Source organism: Panthera onca, chromosome C2, assembly GCF_046562875.1.
Source record: "Panthera onca isolate mPanOnc1 chromosome C2, mPanOnc1 haplotype 2, whole genome shotgun sequence".
Lineage (NCBI taxonomy): Eukaryota > Metazoa > Chordata > Mammalia > Carnivora > Felidae > Panthera > Panthera onca.
Genome location: NC_138347.1, coordinates 134214675 through 134237294, shown reverse-complemented (window position 1 = coordinate 134237294; position 22620 = coordinate 134214675). Strand labels below are relative to the sequence as shown.

Sequence of the window (22620 nt, the reverse complement as noted above, 5' to 3'; positions counted from 1 at the left end):
CACAGACCAATGCCTAGGGGACATGATGTCCAGACAGCATCAAATGGTCGTATCTCATGCACAGACCTGGCTGGCCTGCTGTGACTGCTCTTTTGCCAAGAGGATTGTCTTTAAGCCTTGGCTACTCTGTGCCAAAGAACCTGCAATTAGGTTCCTGACTCCATGACCTCAAGTTTCTGTTCCCACAGAAAAGATGTGAGTTATTTTTCTTTAGGAATGTTAACCAAGAAGAAAATCTGCTCAAATTCCTCGGTGGTAGTGAACTTGAGAATTTAGGAAATGAATAGTTGGTCATCAAACAGCAGAGAAAGAACAAATGGAAACCCATAAGTTTCTATGAGAATTTAGTTTGGTTCTGATCTAAGGGAATGGAAGACAAAGGCCATGTGCACAAAGAACAGGGCCATGCATCCATGGTGGGGACTGCACAAATCATTTAATCCTTCAATTAAATCCTAAAATTTAATATTCAATTTTAAAAATTGGTATGGCCACACAAATTATATGATTTGTTTTTTACATAAAGAACTACATTTTGGAAAGCTGTCACTTGTTCCCATGTCATCTCTTGAAAATATAAACAGCTAATGTATTTTTTTTATTTGTAGCTATTGGTTTCACATCATTTTCCAATTATTATTACAAAATACCTTAAAACCTAAATACTTTAAAGACTTTCTTTTTGGAGGGGCTTAAAGCTTAATGACCAAAAATAAAATGTAAAGCTGACAGATTAAGTATCATGTTTTGTAAAAATGAATAACTGACGATAAATTTTCTAGGGTGATATAATTAAATTAACTAAGCACATTAGTACAACTGCAAAGAATGGAATATTGTGGAACTTGTTACTGAGTTTCCTGCCCACCACAGATAAACATAGATGAAAACCAAACAGCCATAAAAATAAAATAAAAATTTAAAAAAATATGATATATGCAAGAAATATAAAGATATGAAGAAAGAGGCTTTTGCTCAGAAAGAAAGGGAGACTTGGTCAAAAACATGGCATCATTTCCTCTTCGATCTAAGTGAACGCCATTTCTTCTTGCCAAACAGAAAGCAGAATGACCTTTCAAACATTCTGGTTGGGATTTTCTCTACCAATCTAAATGATATGAATCTAAAATACACCATGTAGCACAAGGCTAAATATTTTTAGAAATGAATGTAATTTTAAAAAATGCTCGTAAGAGAGACATATTGATCTTAAGCTTATATAAAGATTAGTTTTTTCAACCAAAAATTTATTTTGCTGCCCTAAAATGCTCTTTTATCACAAACATATCCAGTGCAAAAATATTTTTCATATGTTGAAAATAGAAACCAGCCACAAGCAAAGGGTAAAATCTGTCCAACGGTGACAAAAGAAATATGTATTTATATTTTATTTCAAATTTCCCAAATCGGGTGTAGTGAGACATTTCCTGGAAGATGGAATCCCATACAACACAGGTCCCATTTGGGACCTCATTCCAGACAATGATTTATCAACAGTATTAAAAGTACCTTAACATAACACAGTCTGCACGTGTCTTGTGGCACAACATCAGAGTATCTTGAAAACAAAATACAGTTATCGGATTATTTTTCCAACTAATTTGCATACAGCACCTGTTAAAAATCACAGCCTTTGTAAACTATACGCTCTGTCCCAAAATCCCAGGGGTCTGAAGTTTGTATGCACTGCTGACACGTGGGCGTTTACACCATAATCCCCATGGAGACACGGAAATGCCTAATTATTTTTCATATAGTTCCAGTTGGTAGTCTCTTTTTCTTGGCCTTCTTTCCAATCTTGGCATTAACAAAAGCCAAATTATTTTAAGATGGATTTTTGAGCTGTTAAATCCCGTTCCACATGAGGTGGAAGAGATAAACCAGGTCTCTTAAATATATCCCTGAAACCCAGATGGATGACAAGATCCCGGAATGCCAAATCCACAGCAGTACAATTTGTGAATGGATTGCATGAGGGAGGTTTTCCTTCCTCTGCCAGCATGCTCCATCTGGGTAAATCGAGGTGAGAGGAAGTTGCATAACTTTCAGTCCTTTGTGGAATGCAAGTGCCATGCCACCATCCTAAACACATGGCCACATGATGCACTTGGGGTGGGGTCACAGGAGCCAGGATGTAGACCCTCCCCATTTCATTTCGCTGAGGTGTAAAAAGGCCTCTTCGTCCCCGTTAAGCTCAAAGATCAGTTTCTTTTTCTTTCTTTCTTTTCTTTTCTTTTTTTTTTTTTTTTTTATACCTAGGACATCTTTGTCTGCATTGCCACTCTAAGTTGGATCCTTCCCCTCTACCACAGTTTGGCACAATCACCATAACACATCAGGCCTCGTCACAGGGACAGCCCCGCCTCCCTTGCTTTTTATACCTCTTCTTAGCTAAATTTTTGAATAAATAATATAGTCATATGGCTCAGCAATTTAAAAAGTATAAACTCATATACAGAGAATTATCTTTTCTTTCCCCACCCCCCAGTCTCCTTGCTCCCCTCCCACCAGGCAAGTGCTGTTACCCGACCTTAGGTATCCACCCAGACAGAGTGATGCACTCACAAGCACACAGAACCCTATTCTTCTACCCGGCCCTTTAAAACAAATACTAGCAAATAGCACAGTTTGCCTTCCCTTTGAAAACAATGTACATGATATATATATTTAACCTATATGTATATATAAGATCTTCCTTATATATGTGTATATATGTAGTGTGTGTGTGTGTGTGTGTGTGTGTGTGTGTGTGTGTGTAGGTGAATGTACATATACAAGCTTATATTTTTTTTCTACTTTCTTATGGTAGCATAATGTTCCATTTTATGGATCTATCAGAATGTATTAAACAAGGGCCTCCTACTGAATGCTTGATTTCAGTATTGCAAAGAAAATGATTTACATATTGTCCTTCCCCACGTAGGTGACCATATCTGTAGAATAAACTTTGAAAAAATGGAATTGCTGGTTCAAAGTGTACGTAACTTGTAAATCTGAAATTTACTGCCATATGGTCCTCCCTAGGCATGGACCGCACCCCCCCCAACATTGTGACAGATACCAGTTTCCCCTATATCCTCACCAATCCATCATGACTCATGTGTGATGTAACTTTGTGGTCTTGGATACAAACATTTGGATCTGATGCATGAAAAGTGGCATCTCCTTGAAATACCTTATTTACTCATCTTTCAGAAGATCACAGTTCTCTCCTCCTATCGCTTGGCTGCATCCTGACTTCCTGTGCCTGGTCCTCCACATCTCCTCCCTGACATCTAAATATTGGAGGGCCAGGGCTCCGTCTTCTCTATCCACAGTCACTTCTTAGACGATGTCAGTCTCCATGTATAAAAGACCATCTTTGCGCTTATGGATTTCAAACTCACTACCTCCAGTCTGGACCTCTCACCTGAACTTTCCAACTAGGCATATCAAACTTAACATGTCTAAACCAAGTCCCTGACCTTCCCTCTCGAGCCTCTTCTCCCCAATCCCCTCCACCTCAGTGAAGAGTAATGTTCCCCCTTCGAGCCCCAAATCCTGCAGTCATACTGATTTCCCTTTCTTCCCTCCTAAGCCACAACCAACCTACCATAAATCCTGACATATCTAGAATACAGCTGAATATCCAGAGTGTAACCATTTCGCATCACTTCCACCCCAACCACCACCTGTCAAACCACAACCAGAGGGTGGGCTGGATTGTTGCAAAAGCCTCCTGAATGGTCTTCCAGCCACTGCTGTAGCCGCCTTGCCCTGTCCTCAAGTGAGCTGGTGCAGCCATTCTGCTGCTCAGACCAGGGAAAGACCTCTCATCTCACTGAGAACAAAGCCAGCCCCTGTGTCTGGCACTGTTAACTCTGGCTCATTGTTAACGCTGGCTCCTACCCACCCCCCTCCCCGCCCCTCCGTGTCCTGCCACACTGCAGCCACACTGGCCTACTGATTCCTGCTCTGACACATCAGCTCTCACACCCAGGCCTCTGCCTCTGTAGCCCCTCTTTCTGGGAGCATCTCTTTTGCAAATGTTTGGAAGCCTTGCCCTCTACCTCCCATCACGGCTCCATCACAAGTCACTGAGGTCTTCCGGGAGCACTTTATTTACAAGAGCCGCCCTCTGCCTACTCTGGGCACTCTGCCTCATTGTTTCCAAAAACACTCACTGCTGCCCGACAGCCAATGTTTTAATTATTTGCTTTTTGTTTACTTTCTGTCTTCCACAACTAGATTTCAGCTTCATGAAGGCAGGGACTTAGACCTTTTGGAACAGGTTTGCACCTTTGATGAATGAGGTTGAACATCTTTTCGTTTTGTTTTAGTCTTTTGAATTCTCTTACTGTAAACTGTGTCCATGTTATTTTTGAAGAATATAGGGCTGCTGGCCTTTTTCTTACTGATATTAGGGGTTCCTTACATATTAGGGAGATGAGCCCTTTCTGATATGTACGGCTAACATTGTTTCTCAGTTCGTAGTTCTTGCAACTTTGCTCCTGATAGTTTCTGCCCTATAGAATTCTTTTCATGCAGTCTATTTATATCGTTTTGTTGTTGTCATTGTCGTCGAATGTTATGTTAAAGCTTCTGGGTTTGTGTTGTTTCCTGCCTGCACCTCCAGCTTCATTTGCTGCTCCCATCTTTGTCACAGCCACGGCCGATGGACCTTCCTGCGTCACCCTGCGTGTGCTTTTCTCCCTGCCTGAATTCCTGTCCCCACCTGCCTTGTTCCCAGACACATCACTTGCTGGACTCAACTCCTGTTCTATAGGAAGTGTGCTGTGCAGCGGGGCTCTCTTCACACGCCTGTGTCCTGACATTCCACCTGGAGCCCCCCTGGGAAGGGAAGTAGGGTCCCAACTCTTGTCACACTGGGAGTAAGGACCTCATAAATGTCTGGTGAATAAAAGAATTAACAGATAAATGCAGCACTCAATGTTCAGTTCAATTCAACATATGTTTGCCGAGTACCAGGCACCGCTGTTGGCGTTCGGGCTACGTGATGACTAAGCTCCTGCCCTCAAGGAGTTTATATTCGGGTTGTAAGAAAACACAGTAAATAAACTATATGGTATCAGGAATGCTTTTATGACCTGAGGTTAAAGTAAAACCACCAGTTCTGAATTACAGATTCATAATCATCTCTCAGGATTTTCAGTATTTCCTCCCAACCCTTTTTTCCTTACAGAACTAGTCCAACAAGTAATGCTTCCATTGGGACGACACTGATTCTATCTGTAAGCCTGACTCCATCCCAAGCTTCAATGCAGTTGCTTCAACAAGTTATTAGCTATTTCCATCTGACCATCTACTATGGTCTGAATGTCTGCTTCCCCCTCCAAATTTATACTTTGCAATTCTAATTCTCAGCACGATAGTATTAGGAAATGGAGTTTTGGGGAGGTGCTTAGGTCACGAAGGTGGAGTCTTCATGAATGAGATTAGTGTCTTTATAAAAGGGACCCCAGAGAGTTCCCTAGACCCTCCCACCACGTTGAAGACACAGCAAGAAGGTGCCATCTATGAACCAGGAAGTGGGTGCTCACTCACCACCATATGAAATCTGCTGGCACCATAACCTTAGACTTCCCAGCCTCTAGACTTGGGAGACATAAATTTCTGTCGCTTATAAACTGTCCAGTCTATAATATCTGTTATAGCAGCACAAACAGACTAAGACACCATCCTACTGTGATCAGGCTCACCAAACCAGAAACAGACCTTCTCAGTCAACTCTCTCCTATGCTGACATTGCAAGCATCCACGTCCCATTGTGGGAAGGGACGTCTGAACATGGAGGGCAAAGGGCAGAGAACAGTCACTCAGAGAGTCACCAAACCTGTCCTAAACTACTTAGTACCCCACCACCTATAGCACTTTCCTGAAGTGTTCAAGACACGGACAGAACTTGAAATAAGGGCTTATAACCATGTACGTTCCGGAAATGTTGAGTTAAACTGGAGGATATTTAGCATGCTGATGTGCACTGAGAATCTCCAAAGGGGAGTAAGTTTTGTTATGAAAATTTGAGGTCCTTTGCCCAGAGAGCATGACCAGCGTTCCTTGAATCAAACTTTGAGAAATGCTGGCCTAGAAAGTCAACCTCAAATATTTAATTCAGACACAGCTGAATTAAAAGGCTTCCATCATCTGAAGCAACCTGTATTTACAATCCTAATTTCTCCTGCTTCCTGAAGCAAATATCTTCCTTCAGCCAGGACAATATATGCCATGTGTGCAGAAAGCACATCTTGATAATGAGGCCTCCTCCACTTTGGCCCACCTAAAAAGCCCTGCTCTCCTTACATTGATTCTGCATTCCCTAAGCCCCTAGGTGTAAGCCCAACTCCTTCCCTACCAATGAAACCTTCTGGGCTTCCTCCTTTCTTCAAACTTCATTTGTACCTATTATTTACACCATATGCTTGGTGGTGATTATAACTTTAAAAGATAGCAGAGACCTTTAATTGTTTGTTTTGTTTTTTTTTTTTGCATCTTCATAAGTAATTAGCACATCTTGCCATTGAAGACATTCTATAAATGCATAAGTGTGCTTTCCCTCTCATATGTTAACATGCATAACGACATATTTTTGACATGGCATGGACTGACCTGTAATGAAAGAATACAGGTTAATTAAAGTTGCTTTAAATTCCTTATGCTTTTAAAAAAATTTTTTAACGTTTATTTATTTTTGAGACAGGGAGAGACAGAGCATGAACGGAGGAGGGTGAGAGAGAGGGAGACACAGAATCTGAAACAGGCTCCAGGCTCTGAGCTGTCAGCACAGAGCCCGACGCGGGCCTCAAACTCACGGACCGCGAGATCATGACCTGAGCCCAAGTCGGCTGCTTAACCAACTGGGCCACCCAGGCGCCCCAAAATTCCTTATTCTTAAAAGACTTACCTCTAGATATTATTTACACATTCTTAGAATTCATTTGTTCACTTTTATCTACTACAATCCCTTATTTATATTATATTATATTATATTATAGGACTTGCAGACCACAAAATTTGAGAGCTGGAAAAGCCTCAGAGATCATTTTGGCTGTTTATTTTAGAGCCAAGGATATCTATTAGGGGTAGGGGTATGTGTGTACATACATATATTATACAAATATATATAAATTTCTGGTATTTGAGAAAGATGATTTATCTGTGGACTTTACTTGAATTGTGGTTCTTCTCAACTTCGAGAAACAAGTGTGACAGAATAATAACAAAAATAGTTGTATGGGAGTGCAGAGCTGAAGCAGCCTGACCCCTCTCCAGCAGACCATCTGCTGAGAGGACCCTGACAGCTCTTATTTAAATAAAAAGTGATGCTTTCAGAGACTGTGAGTGCATAAAGGAAGGAGGGAGGAAGAGGTGACAAGAAAGCACAGCTTTGGGATTTGCTCACAGGAGAGATATTCCAGGAAGGTCAAGCATCCCCCCAAATTTCCTCCCGTTCATTTGTGGGGAAGTTTCCCCAATGAAGGTATGTTAGGAAGAAAAACAATTTGGCTGCCAATCAATCCCATGAGCAAGGGTGCATTTGCGTCTGAGCAGTTCTTCTCCCTTGAGAGCCAAAGAGGCCCAGAGTTGAGCATGCACCCCAAAGGGGGCCTGCTGTGCTCCACCCTCCAAAGAAAGTTTCTGAAAACCTGAATGTGCTCATTCAATTGAAAATTCCTGAGCTCCATCCCCAAAGATTCGATATTGGGGGTGATGCAAAGGAATAGCATTTGAAACAAGCATCCCCAGGAGATTCCGACCACACTTAGGAGAAATGCTATTAGTGTGATGGTTGATGCAGGAATCTCAAAATGGAACAGGGTGATGGGTACAGGAGGTGGAAGGGGTGTGGTGATACAGTGGATTCTAGAGACCAGTCACTTATTTTGAGGGTTTTTTTTTTCTTTTTTTTGCCCTGAGTTAGCCTCGTCACCTTTGTGGTCATTCTCTCTACTCTCCCTGATCAGCAATGAAGGTACCTTTCAGGGGAACAAAAGGGCAGGTGGGGCAGACTGGCCTGCTACCAAAGACCCTGCTACTTCTTGGCTTTCCGTGGCTTCACTAACTGTGAGTTAACTAAAGTGCCTGGGGAAGGAAGCTCCCGTTCTTTAAGAAGAGTACAGATGCTGAGGGACTTCTGGGCTCTGACTCCAGGCAGGTCTGTGTCTCACCGCCAGAGAAGTCACTCTTCACCTTCAAAGCTAGGCATTAACTTTCCCCTTTGAAACTCATGCTGATGGGTTGCAATTTAACTATCCTGATGCCACCGGATGGGACTACTTGTTTAAACTTAACTGTAACCAGGCCATTCCAAAATGACTAATTAGACAATTGATCTTAGGTCACTGCATTTTAGAACCCATGGGGCCAGGAGGAAATCATATAATTCAATGTCACTCAGAAGGAGAAAGATGAGGCAGAGAGGGGTAGTGACTAACCTAATACCACACAGCGAGATGTTGAACAGAGGGCACAAGAACACGGATCTCTGGATCCCCAGGGAAGAACCTCTTACTTCTGTCAGACACAGCTGAGAAACATCCTGACATAAATGAAAACAAAAGTTATAGGCTCCCAGATTTCCTTTTGCAAACTTTCTCACACAGAAGTGCTTTCAGAATAAATCTTTAGATGCTTTTATGTTTACTGTGTTGGGCAAGACGCCGATGTGAGTCTTGGACGGAGCAAGTGATGGATGGTGACAGCTTGCTTATCTGGTAACCCCAGCTCCCAAGAACACACTGAGATCCGAGGACTTTGCAAAATAAAAAAGGTCTCTGAGCCATCAAGTCCAGGACATGTTAGGTGTGGCCTGAGGCTCTGCCTGTTCTTTCCACGTGGGAACGTGTCGGGCTCTCACCAGCTTCTAGTGAGACAAATCCATCAAGGTTGGCCACAGGGGAGACACCAACTGCTCAGCAGACTAGAAGCAGCAAGTTAGAAAGGGAAAAAACAACAACAACAAAAAGAGTAGTATACTAATAGGCAGTCGGAGACACAGTACAAATTAGCGGTAGGAAGTGAGAACTGCATGGGAATAGATGAAATAAACCATTAACACTGGAAAGAGATCTTAGCAGGCAGAGCAGGTGTGGGGTCCTCCAGGACATGCAGGCTCCTGGGGGAATTGCCATTAAACCACAAGATAATACCAGATGCTCCTCATCATGACCTTCAGCCATCAAAGTTCAAATTATGTTTGGCAAACCAAATTTAAGGAAGCGGGGATGCACAGAATCTATTATACAAAGTGTTCCATTAAAAGGATTAAAACGAAGGGTAATGAAAGCTTTCATTTATTTGGAAAGTTACCTTATATCCCACTTTACTCAGTAATGAAGCGACCCTGCCATGCATGCAAATCCCTTAGAGCTTTTAGAAAAGGAGCTTCTATTTAAACAGGTCTGGGGTGGGCTGGGGTGTCTCTCCTTTGGAGCCTGATTCTCCCCTGTCATTCAGAAAGAGGGTAAAAACCAATTCTCCTGCCAGGAGAGGAAGCAGGCTCCGGCCCACCCAGGCACACAGACATTACCTGTGCCCTGGGCCTGCCCAGGACGCCAGAGGTGCCGGCTGGGGTCTTTGGCAGAAACCTCACCTAATCACTCAACACTGTACCCAAGCCTTGTTGAGTGTGGCGGGGACATCCTCAGTCAGGGGTTCCTGTGGCAGCTTCAGGTCCTTGATTCCTTCCTTCCTTCCTTTTTTTTTTTTTTTTTAAATCATTTAAATTAAATTTAAATTTATTAGTGATTTAATCTTTATCAGAATTATGTACACAGTTTAAAGAGAAAAATAGTTGTCACCAATTTCCCCTTTTCAGCAGCAGTTGTATTCAGCCCCTATAGCTGAGGTTTTGTTTCCTTTTTTAGTGTTTATGTCCATATTTCTAAGTAACATGCTTATATTGTCTTGATTTTTTTTTCCTGAGCATTACCTATTTAGTTCCCCGAATGAAGGATGAAAATTTTGCTATTTTCATCTTTCCACTGTCAGGACACACGTAGTCTCCCAGCCATCTGGGGTCTAATTGCTTCTTAATCCAGCTTTCGGACAGTTCTCTCTTTTATCCCTACCTTTATTTATCCCAACTTCCAGGGGCCCCTGGTGCCACCCAGTTCTGGGCGGGTGGGGGGTGGCCCACAGTGTAAACCAGATTGCTGGCCAGGTGCCCCACTGCCAGCCTCAGAGTCCGCTTTCTTGCATCACCTAAGTCAATTATCACTTGTTCAGGTATTTTTCAATTTCCAAAATTTTGTTCCTCCCATTTTCTTTATCCTTATGGGTTTCTGCCTTAAAAAAAACCAAAAAACAAAACCTCAAAACAAAAATTCCTTACTGTCATTTAATGAGGCTCAGAAGGGAGTGGAGATTAAATGCATGTGTTAATATACCACCTTTACCAAGAAGTATGTCATTGATTTCTTTTTCCTTTCCAGAGAGCAAATTATTTTCCATTTAAATTCACCAGATAAAAACATCTAACTCGTTGAAGCAAAGCAGTTTGGGTTTCCTTCTACACCATCTTCCTATCTTTTAGGTAACAGATCAATGCAGTGACTAAAAGAGGAAATTAAAACTCAAACATAGGCTGCCATTTTGGGGCAGTGACAGAGAGAAAGAGATAGACATTATACAGTGAAAAAGACTTCTCCCCAGAAAGAATCTGGCTACCCTTTTATTACCTTTCATAAACTTTTTAAAGAAGAACGTTTATGAAGCTTCCCCTCTGCAGATTCCCATTGAGAAGCTCCCCTGGGCGTGTTCCTCACCAATCTCCTACTTTGCTACTTCTTGGAAGAACAAGCATGGGTTAGATTTGGGAGACAGAGTGTGTGAAGCATGTTCGCCTGTGCTCACAGGTTTGTACACACTCATGCTTGTACGGCCACACCATTTATTACTTACCCATCCCTGTCACTCATGCGTTGACCCAGACCCACCTGCCCCATACCATTCCTGCATCATCCGACATTTCATCCGTCCCTCCACTGGCACTAGAGTGCTTGACTCTGACAGAATGCTCCCACCCTCCCGCCCGTCCGTAGACCCCTCTTTCACTCCCTCTCTCCTGAAGCCGGTGCTCTCCTACCGCACTATGACTGCATCAGAACAGTCCTCTCCTCAGAATTTCTCTAAATGGCAGAGCTTTCTGGAGTGTCTTGGAAGAAGAGGCATCCATCCCCCTTTCTAAGGTCAAGTGTCTCTTGACTGTACTGGATTCCTGCCCCTCTCACTTCTTCCCTCCTTACCCCCTGTCTCATCTTTGAATACCTTCCTGTTCACCTCTTCAATGGATCTTTCCTATTTCTAGGGGCATGGCTTTCTTATAAAGATGTCCCTTTAACCCTCTGACCCCGCTGTACTGCCATACTCTCCTCTTAAAAGAGCCGGCTCCGCAGGCTGTCCCCACTGCCCGTCAGCCGGTTGTCCCTGCTGTCCTCCCCAGGGTCTCTTCGGGTCACCTGCCTGCCGGGGCCTGCAGGTTCCCAGCCCACCTTGGCTGGGAGTCTTTACTTCTCAGCATTCTTCTCCTGCCTCCCTCCCTCTTCCCAAGAACACCACTGGCAAAACACATTTCTAGATCCAAAAAAACAATCAATCCCATAGCTGGGAGTCTGAACGTGTCCAAACTGGGCACACTTTTGAACATGTGGCTGGAGGTGGCAGTGTGACTCCTTACTGTCACTTAGCTGTTTAAATGAAGGCTTATCTAGTAAGAATAGAAGTTTGTGTTTAGAAGTTTGAAGTGCTTCTAAAATAATCCTCTCTTACAGCACTTTGGTACCTGTGTCTTCATTCTGTCATTGCCAGATTAAAGTTCTATAAGCAGAACAGCAATTATTTATCAGAAGTAAAATCTCATGCAAATGTTTTTGAGCCCAATACAAATTAGCAATTCTTCATATGACTAATGACTATGTGCCCTTCCGATAACTGTAAACATGAGAAACAAAAGATCAAGGACTCTAAAATAAGCACTTGGGATAACAGAAGGGCTGTGTAGGCGTTCAGCAGTAACTGTGAAACCAAAAGATAATCGTTATGTGCTTCTCAAGATCTTCAAACTCAGAGCAACACGAACCATTACATAGTGGTTATTCTTTTTTGCCTTCCAAGCAAAATTCTTAATAGACAAGACACTTCAGCTTTTTAAATACAAGCAAATATTATCCCTCACTGAAATTAGACATAAAGCTGCATTATGCTAGAGATGAGCAAATTTCATAAATCGATGAAGTTGCAAAAAATTGGCAATAACTCAGACTGTCAATAAATAGGTCTTTTTTTCTGATAAATGTAGTTTCAAATTCTAACAGTCCACAATTCTTCTGGCATCGCATGGGCTTAGGAGAATCAAATCCTTAATACAAGTCAAATCACATTTAGTCAGTTAGTATTCGAGTGACTGCTCTGTGCAAAATGTTAAAACAGGTGCCATGGGTAAAATGCAGAGTAGCTCAATATGCAAACCTGTGCCTTCACAGGTTACTAGCCGGTTTAGAAGACAGACTCCATTAGTAAAATACATAGCAACTGAAACTGTCAGCTAAACCAAACACATTTTGAAGGCTGACTAGAATGGTTAGGTAACATAATTCCTACAATCATAAAAGGTCTCCTGGAAGACTGCTGAGACAAAAAGAAGAAATGTACAGATTGGCAGAGAGGAGAGAGAGAGAAGTCCTACTGGAGAGGTGGCCTGTGAAAATCTGACTAAGGAGAAACACACTGGGAGTGGGGAAGGGCAGCCCAAAGGCCAGCCCGGATGCATCCTGTCACTTCCAGCCCTTCTCACTGCTCCCAACAGCTTCCCAGTTGGGAAGTCTCCCCATGAAAATTTTCTGCACACAGCTATTGTGAACATCACCTTACAGCTCAATTTCTCTCCTTTTCTGCTAAAAAACCAATCGCTTCCCACTGCCCCCAAAACCAAGTTCAGACTCCTGAGTAACACAGAATAAGTACTCAATACGTTTGAGTATGTGTGATTACTTTCATATCTCCTGCTTGGCTGGAAGGTTCTAAAGGGCAAAAATCAATCTTATTTTTTAATATTTTGGTATGTGATAGCTCTTACAAGTACCTTTGGCATGGTGTAAGTCCAAAACATATTTACTAAATGAATGACGAGATGATTTAATGAAGAGATTTTATACAATAATGGCAAGAGGGGCTGGCCAGTTCGTAGACAACCTTGCATAGTTAAGTTAGAAGTTTAGAGCTGCCTCAACAGACTCTAGTCAGCTAGACGACTTTATGTAAAACAGTGACAGGATAAAAATGGTGTTTGAAGTGTCTCATTTTAGTTGTGGTTGTAGGGAATATTAGCCCAGAAAGGACTAGAAGTAGCAAGATCACTTTGCTAATACTATTTTGCTAACAAGATGAGTAAAACAAGGTGAGGGTTTTCATCTGTTGATTAGTCACTAATGTGAATATTCCTTCAATAAACACCAAAAAAGAAAACCACCATATATACCTTTGTCTTTGATCTATTTTTGACGAGTTCATTTCTGAGATAAGAGAGGAATCTTTTTTTCAGGCTAGGTGATACTTATGGTCTCTTGATTTTAAAGAATAGCAACAAGGGGTGCCTGGCTGGCTCGGTCAAAAGAGCACTGGGCTCTTGATTTTAGGGTTATGAGTTGGAGCCCTATGCTGGGTATATAGATTACAAAGAATAAACAAACTTTAAAAAAAAAAGTATAAAAAAAAAAAGAAAAGCAACCAGAAGCCTTAGAAATTAAAGACAGATATTCTTATTTATGCAGCATAAATACCCTCCACATTAACATCTTCTAAAATGACGCTCTCACAAAATTTGAAAATTGAAAGAATTCCATTTTGTCTATTCTTATTACAATGCAGAACACTTGAGTTTGGGGTTTTATCTCAGCTAAAATTAATTAGATGGTAGCATTTTAAAATCCAGTGTAACATTTTGATGTTAAATTGATGAATTCATCAGCATCTGAAAATGCCAGTGCATTAAAAATTGTCAAGAGGTTGTAACTGGTGCCCACCCTCCTTCCTGAGTACTCATTCCCTCTCTGCTCAAGCCTCACTCACCTTTCCCATCGTGTGCTGGAAGGTCATGGGGGACTAGCACAGGGGACGCTGAGCAGGAGGTCAGTGCAGTGGTTCTCCATCTTGGCTGCTTACTAGAAACACTGGAAGCTTTTAACAGCTATGAATTTTTCAATCACACCTCCGGCTGATGTCAATGTATTTTATTTTTATTTATTTTTTTAATGTATTTATTTTGAGAGAGACAAAGACAGCATGAGTGGGGGAGGGGCAGAGAGAGAGGAAGACAGAGAATCCCAAGCACGTTATGCACTGTGAGCGTGGAGCCTCCTCATGCAAGGCTCAAACTAACAAACCATGAGATCATGATCTGAGCTGAAATCAAGAGTTGGATACTTAACCAACTGAGCCACCCAGGCGCCCCTAGATGTCAATATATTTTAAAAGCTTCCCCTAGGTGAGTTTGTTATCCAGGCTTGAGAAGTAGTGAATTAGTATCTTCTTTAGCCATGGAGAAAATAATTTTTATGCCTGATTTCCTGGTTACCGTGTCAGAAGATAAAATGGTTTAAGGAGCTACATATATGATGCTACTAATTTTATTTTAAAGAGAAGAAACAAACTTCCACTTACCTGCCTTCTGACAATGTACAATCTTTTCATATACAGCGTCTGCATTTTCAATCACTGCCTTGAGGGACTGGATCATCTGCAAAGGGAACATCCAGACACGGGATTACACCTGACAACTGGATGCCAGTCTACACAGGTGCAGGAGGCTCTCCTCTATAAACAGGCTGAGGTGCTGTAGCCATGTGTTCTTTCATCTGCCTTCCCACTATTCAGTTCAAATGTATATGGAAGAAATGAAAAATCATGCATCCCATGTCACGGTTTAAGTAGACTGAGTATCACGTTTCAGACAGTTAGGCTTGTACAACTCTGAATTTGAACCTTGAGCCAATACTGAATGGAGTTTGTTTCAATGTGAAAATCTAGAAATCAATACGTATACACATCTGATCTGTGTTTTAAATTGTATTTTCAGCCATGCATTTTAACAAAATTCAACTTCATCTTATAGAAAGCTCTATGACCTACACACCGTACCCATTTAAGCTAAAATGCCTTCGTCCAAAAATTAGTTTAAAACTTACCATGACAATCAAAAAACAGTATTTATTTAATGCATCACTAATGATATCACTCAAACCAGTATTTTAAATGTTCCTATCAATGATTTCAAAAGATCCGATTTTGAGGAAAAAATAAAAGATCCAATTTTGAGTTCTTATTCCAAATTATACGTGCTTGTTTTAACAGCCAATCTTGAATTTAACAACAAAACAAAACAAAAAAGGATCAGGGCATAGTTGATCAATCATTTTACTTACCAGAACGTTAGGAAAAGATCTGTTTGAAGTAATCTTTTTGGCTCTAAAATCACTATGAAAGTGGGAGAGCCAGATTCAGTTCTCACAGCTCAAATGTGAGCAACTATGACGCTTGCATTCAGCATAGACTTCAATTTTTTCTATTTAAATGTCTGGGTATTTTGCATTATTATATTACTCATCTATTTTATATGACCATTTTATTTTAAATAACAAACACCAATCCATCATTCTCTATTCCTTTAAATTTACTGCCTTGTTTTTCTTTATAGTATTTATCACTAAGTGCCACAATAATCACTTTATAGGAACCAAATATATGTAGGTTGGATTATTCGTATAATTCAAAGAAAGAACACCAAATTTTGATTAGTTACACTTATTTAAACCGAAGCATAATCAACATGCCTCTCAAGAAGTATACCAGATTCTTAAAATGAGTCACACAAGCATTAATCAACTTGTCCACTGTTCTAAGAAAATTATAGTAAACACCAAAAGGTTTAAGGCCAATGAAGGTGTTCATTCATGCCTTCATGCATTTCCATGGCCCAGAGCAGGAACTGGGGACACAGAGACCTACAGGATATGGCCACTATCTTCAAAAAGCCCACAGCCTGCTGGAAGAGGATGCACTTTAGAATTCATGATTTTCACATTCACTCTTCAAAATCTGAGTCATGCCTGTAAATTAAAATAGTCTATTTTACAGCTTGACATATTGAACAGGCAATGATAAAAATGAATAGTTAAGAACTCGATTACACCGATATAAAGTCATTTGTACCATGACATCACTTGCATACTGAAAAGGTTCATACCGTCATCAGTAACCTTTTTCAGCCTTGATGTCAGGCCAAATGAGAGATATGAAGAAGCAAGGACTTCTTCAAGCAAGGATGGTGGCTGTCACAGCTAGCTCAGTGTCAAAGAACTGGCCAACTGTGCCTCTATCACTCAAATAGGAAAAAGGAGAAAAATGAAATGAACCTGGTCCTCAAGCAGACAGGCAGCACAGGGGCAATAACAGAGGGAAGGCAGAACAAAACAGCAGTATTAAGCATAGGCTTACGCATACAGATGCCCTGTGGGGGAAAGGTGGTCAAAACCCCAGTTTTTACTGGGGGTGGTGTGGGCGCAGAAAGAGCACAGATTTACATGGGCTCGAATCCTGGCTCTGCTGTTCATTAGCTGTGTCATCTCCATATTAAATGTCATGGAGCCATAACTCCCTACCTATAAAATGAGTTTAATAAAAGATACTACCTTTACAACGTTGTAAGGATTAAATGGAAGGATGCATGACCGACACAACGAAGACACTTGCAAACAGATGAGACGATGGATTCCCCATTTACCCAGGGGTCATGGAAGAGCATTTTCTGGTAGCCCAAGTTGAGCTGAACGAGCATGCCTTCCCTTCATATGTTCACTGGCAGTGATTCAAACATCCACTACTAATTTTGGTTTTACTCGAAAAGCCTGGTGTGATGAAGTTCAGAGAAACAACAAATCACATTATTATTCTTAGAACATCTTCTGGTGTAAGGTATCTCCAGAGGTTACATAGTTGGGCACCTTTCAGCTACAAAAAACATGCAGGGCTTAAGGAAAGCACATCCATCTCAAGGGTCTGGAGAGAGAAGCTCACCCGCCTCCTGTGTTCTCTAACACTTGAAGGAGCAAACCTTTATTCTTGGGATAATCATTTACCGAGGCTCTCTGAGTATGGGACCCCGAATTAAGTGCTATGAATGAATAAAGAATAGCTGCTGACCCAGGACTATGAGCAAACAATAATCATAACAAAATGCAGTACTGCATCGTAGCTCGTGGGCTATTGGTTGTGACAAAGTTAAATACCCCTAAGTAGGTGGACGGGATATTTAATCCACCAGTGATGTACTTACTGGTGGTGCCACGGCGTCGTGCGGACGCTCTGTTTGTGGCTCGGACTTGAATACACTCTCCACCCCTTATTTACGAGCAGTATATAAAATATGAAGGTGGCTAACACACCAGGGTGGAGAATGCAAACCCAGTGAAAAGCCGTTCCTCTCAGGTCTGGAAGTAAACAGGAGCAGGCATTTGCAGACCATACGAGAGGGGTATTCTGGGTATTCTGGAGGGAACCAGCCTTGGAGAAGGTAAGCACAACAGTAAACAATCAGTGGAACTTAGAGAAGGCAGGAAGAAAACATATCCCCAGACCTTAGCAGAGATGATTCATCTTGCCACACCTGTTACTAAATGTTTTCACCACTTCCTTGGGGAGGAGGAACTGCCAGTTTATATCTTTTTATAGTTTTAGGGTACATGTTTACAGTTAGGGTAAGTACTTACAAATACATTAATATGTAGTAAACCGTTTATAGTTCTTGTCCACAGAGTGAGTTCATTAATCTCAACTCTTGCAGTACCTGTGTAAATTCTTCTGGAGTGAAAGGGCCCCTCCGGGTATTCCTCAGGACCGTGAGCTCCGACAGGTGCACTAAGTTAAGGGTCCAGCAGGCCAAGCGGGCAGGGTACCTACCTACCCAGATGGCTGAGTTCTTGCTTTCACTCAGGGGACAACTAGGACTGAGTGTAGAGCACATGGCACTGAGGCCACAGCAGGGACAACATGGGGGTGCCATTAGATCTAGTGGGGACCAACCTCTGCCTGGGTCTGCTGCTTTATAACAAGCTGTGGTTATAAATAGTACAAGTGCTGGCTGAAGGAATCAAAATGAAAGTAATTCAACGCCTCCTCTGCATCAGGTGCATACCTGGTGCTTTCTATTTCGTCTAATGCTCACAAAAGCCACGTGAGGTGGGTCTTTACGGCGTCAGTTTTACAGATGTGAACACTTTAGACCTGAGAGTTAAGCTACTTTCCCAAGGTCCTCTGGTAAGATGGGCAAAGGGACTGCAACTAGGAAACCATGAATTCTGCTTGACCTCAAAGCCTCTGCTTTTCCACAGCGCTGGGACCGGCCCTGCCATACGAGTAGCAACTGTGCAATTAAGATGAGGAAAGGGCAGTCCAGCCAGAAAGACCTACGGAAGCAGAAAGGAATTTAGTAACTCCTGGCAGGTGCTACACACATTAGGTGGTATAATCACAGCTACTGACTTTACCCCTGAATTTTCTTTTCAAGTAATATTTCTGTGAAGTGCGTTGGGAAAACATCTTTCAAAAATGACAACAATAAACAATTTGGTTGGCTCCAGTTAACAATTCATTATTAAGAGAAATCATAAATCAGAGAAATCAGTTATGTTTAACATGAAACTACTAGAATAAGCATTTCAGAGTAGACAAAAGCAAATACATGGAGAGCGATATCAAGAGATGAGTCAAAGGGAGAAACCGCTTTAAATTATCTTATTTTCTCTGTACATATGACATTACTATGTCAACATAACGCAAGGCCCAGGAGAGTGGTTGGTTTTAGAAGCATTATTTACATTAATGCAAATGCATTTCCATCAGTCCCTTTTAAATGCAGAGGTGTGGGTCTTGGCTCAGCAATCAGATCATCCTGCCGCTTGCCCTAGTGACTTACTGCACGGACAGCTCACATTTATGAAGTATAATATGCGTTTGTGTAGTTGTGTAGTTGTTGCTAACAGATTTTATATTAGTGTCCATTTACCAGTAACTCCTACATTTCTGGAAGCAATGCATTAGGAAAATCTATAGACTTCACATAGCCCAGAAACCCATTTCATAAATTTGATCCACTCTAATATAAGATTTTAATACAGGACTCAGATGAAAAGCTGGAAGTTTCAACTAACGGCAAATAGAAGTTCGTACTTTATTAAGCTGGACAGAAACCAGAAATGCCTTTCATTAAGAATGTTCTGTTTTGGGGCACCTGGGTGGCTCAGTCGGTTGAGCATCTGACCTCGGCTCAGGTCATGATCTCGCGGTTTGTGAGTTCGAGCCCCGCGTCGGGCCCTGTGCTGACAGCTCGGGCCTGGAGCCTGCTTCAGATTCTGGGTTCCCCTCCCCTCAGCTGCTCTCCTGTTCACACTCTGTCTCTCTCTCAAAATAAATAAAGATTAAAAAAAAAAAGAATGTTCTGTTTTGAAAGTAACTCCCCATGTTAATATAAGGCAAACTTCTCCACTTAATGGGTATGGCTATAAGAACTGCTATTGTATTAATACAGTTTATTTCACTCAATTTCTATAGACTGCTTCTTTATTTTTTGCTTTGAAATTTACACATCAAGTAGGAAAATTCTGTTTTCAGGACAGGCAAGTCCACAGTTTTATGTAAGGATCTTATGTCTAATTTTGGACAGTGCACCAAATCTCCTTTCATCCCAGGCACACAGATTTTGATAATTAAAAAAAAAAATTGCCAATAATTTCAAGTCCTTGGGTGAAAGAAGTTTAATAATAACAATAATAACATCTTCTGAGTTCTAGAATTTTCCCTTTATTGTGCTTTCACTTCCATTTCAGACAGAAAATGCCTCCCTCATAAGACTTGGCTTTGCCTGTCCCCATCTTCACACACGGCCGCCGCTGCTGCTTTTGCTGTAGGTGTTTCTAAATAAAGTTACAAAGTCTGAGAAGAGCTAAAGCTCTTACAGGAGGGAATGTCTAGGTAACAAACAACGTTTGTTCCTTAACACAGGTTCTGTGACTATGTGACACACAACAAACTCAAGTAATTGAGCATCATTCTCAAACTTGGCAAAGGAGAGGCAAGAGAAACGATACACCCGCCCCCATCTCTGAACACCTCCCGGGTTCCAACGCTGTCATGGAGATCGATGGCAGGCCTTAGTGGACAGTGAATGTCCAAGTGGCAGGTACCCTGGTTTGGGTACCGCCAGGCTCAGGAAAGACCCAGGGAGGACTGGACCAAAGCACAGCTTGCCTCTCAGGACTCTAGGATTAAATAACAGAACCGCAAATGGGAATCAAGCATCAAGGTCTTCAGAAGACCAACTAATTCAGTCCAAAGCAGAGTTCTCCACCCAATCAGAATTATCTGTGTGGAGTCTCTAACGCTCAATGTCATTGGAGGACTGTCACACTGTGCTACATAGCCCTACAAAGCAAGTCAGTTCCCTAATGCTGAGAATGGGACAGAAAACAGGGAAACTCCCTCAGGAATCTGTAAATTTTGGTTCTTTTTTCTGTGCTCTTGAAAATAATCTCTCTCCAAGTTAACAATACTACCTTTCTTTTTAACATTTTACAATAATTATTCCCATGTGGCTGAAGAACTTTAAAATCGAATACAAGAACACTAGGATCCGAGACTGTGAAACTGAAATTCAGAGGTAACATTTTCTTTCAGTAAAATTTCAAAGCACAGCAAAATATCACAAAGTTGAACTAATGGAAGACAAACCATTTATGAAGTTATTGTTGGAAAAGGCAACATAGCTTTTAATAATTGAAAATAATATAAAAGTCACACACTTGAATGGGGGTGTAAAAGTTATATCACCTGGGGGTCTTTGCCCAGGAGCATGCTACAGTTAAACCCAGCCCCCTCCCCGGCTCACACAAGGGGAGGGCTTTGGCCACATTTTGCAAAGAGCTGGTCGCCATCCGGGGGCCGAGGTATGCCGTGTCATTAATGGCTGTGGCCATTGTCCCTTCTAGCAAGGTCACCATGAAAACACTTTCCACAGAACAAACGGTTTCCAGAAAAATCTGTCCGTTTCCTCTTGAAACTTCACTTCTATTTCCACATTTTCCACTATACAAATCATAGAAAAGTATAGGAAAAAACCTATATAATAGAAAAGTTATAGAAAGGACCTAAAGCTCTGCCAGATGAAAACCACTACTGAATGTTAATGAACACAGAGAGAGGAGCATCGGTGGCTACTGTCGCATATGGGGCCCCTCTGCAGGCATGGTGGGGAGCGGGCAGCATACGAATCAATGCAAAATATCATTAAGCTCTCCAAGCATTTCCATTCACGTTAGAGGAAAACAGGGAAATGTGGTTAGAAAAGGAGAGAAGCGTCAGCTTGGATGGGGTACAGACTTTCAGCTTTGTGCAGAGACCAAAGGTGCAGGGAGAAATGCAGGGTCGAGGGCGTGAAGGTGGGGACAGGCCTCAGGCAGGAAGCCAGGGCAGGAGAGGCATAGGAGGTGGTGGAGGGGCTGGGGAGAAAGGCTGAGAGTGGGAGACTGTGTGGGGGACAGAGCAGGACTCAGGGACCGATGTGCTGTGGGCACAGAGGACGAGCCAAAGCCTCTTTCCTCTTAGAGGGGCAACTAGACAGATGAGACAAACTTAACCCACCCACAGCTGTAAAGCATTTCACCGTTTCCAAAGTGTCTTTCCTACTGTTCACTCATCTAGGATGTGGAGGTCCTCCTTGGTTGGTCTGAGCTGGTGGTCACAATGGTGAAAATGTGTAGCAGCAATCAGAAACTCGTGCGGTGGCTTGGTTCTGGCATTGGAGAACTGGGAATGTTCTGCACAGAGGTGGCAGCTGAGATGAAAACATGTATGCATCTCCGAGGGAGGGATTTCAAAGATAAATGAGATGAAAACATCGCAGTGCTGTTCCAGATCACTTAAATTAATAAGCAGAGAGAACCAATGTAAGAGACACAGCAGGAGTGGTCAGAGGGGAAGGAACAGAATGAGGATATTAAACATTTACAGATGTGTGAGGAGAGTTTCTGGAAGGAGGGGAGGACTAAGCATTAGGAGCTCTGGATTTGGTCATTTGGTAACTGTGGAGAATATAATTGCAGTACCCATAGTTCTGCTATAATGGGACATACAGGCTCCTAAAAATCACTGCACTACACAAAGTTATGCAGTAAAAACCACAAGGGTTGTGGGAAAAATGGGGTTAGGGGCCCAGCACTCAAAAAGCTTGCAGTGACATATTTAAAACAGACAGGAGCTGAATAAAAGTGATAGCCCGGCTCCACGTGTGTTAAATAGTTAAGGAATGCAAAACTACTGCAGTGCACATGGCACCTGACCCTGAAAAAGACCTGAGGTTTGCTCGGGAAGTGGGTGGTAGGACGGCTGCAGCTCGCGGGTCATGGGAAGTGGAGGAAAGGTGATGTGACATCTGAGGCAAGGCTGTAACAGCAGGCGTGGACAGGCACAGCTAGAAGCCCGTTCAACTGACTGGGGGAGCCGGGTGCCCTGTGAGGTGTGGATGTGCACGCAGGTCAGCCACGTGTACTTTTCCAGGCTCACCAGGGTTTCCTGTGG

At 42.1% G+C, this 22620-nt stretch overlaps 1 protein-coding gene across 4 annotated transcripts in view; it reads right to left on the bottom strand.

The window, feature by feature from the left end:
- PLCL2 (phospholipase C like 2) overlaps window positions 1–22620 on the bottom strand; it is a 195382-nt gene that overhangs the window by 27797 nt on the left and 144965 nt on the right. For 3 of the 4 annotated variants that reach the window (XM_060638595.3, XM_060638594.3, XM_060638597.3), the window contains exon 4: window positions 14656–14731. In XM_060638595.3, coding sequence (XP_060494578.1) covers window positions 14656–14731 — 76 coding nt within the window. Of the gene's footprint in view, window positions 1–8432; window positions 8537–14655; window positions 14732–22620 lie in introns of all 4 variants that reach the window. The other variant, XM_060638596.3, reaches the window with a different exon arrangement.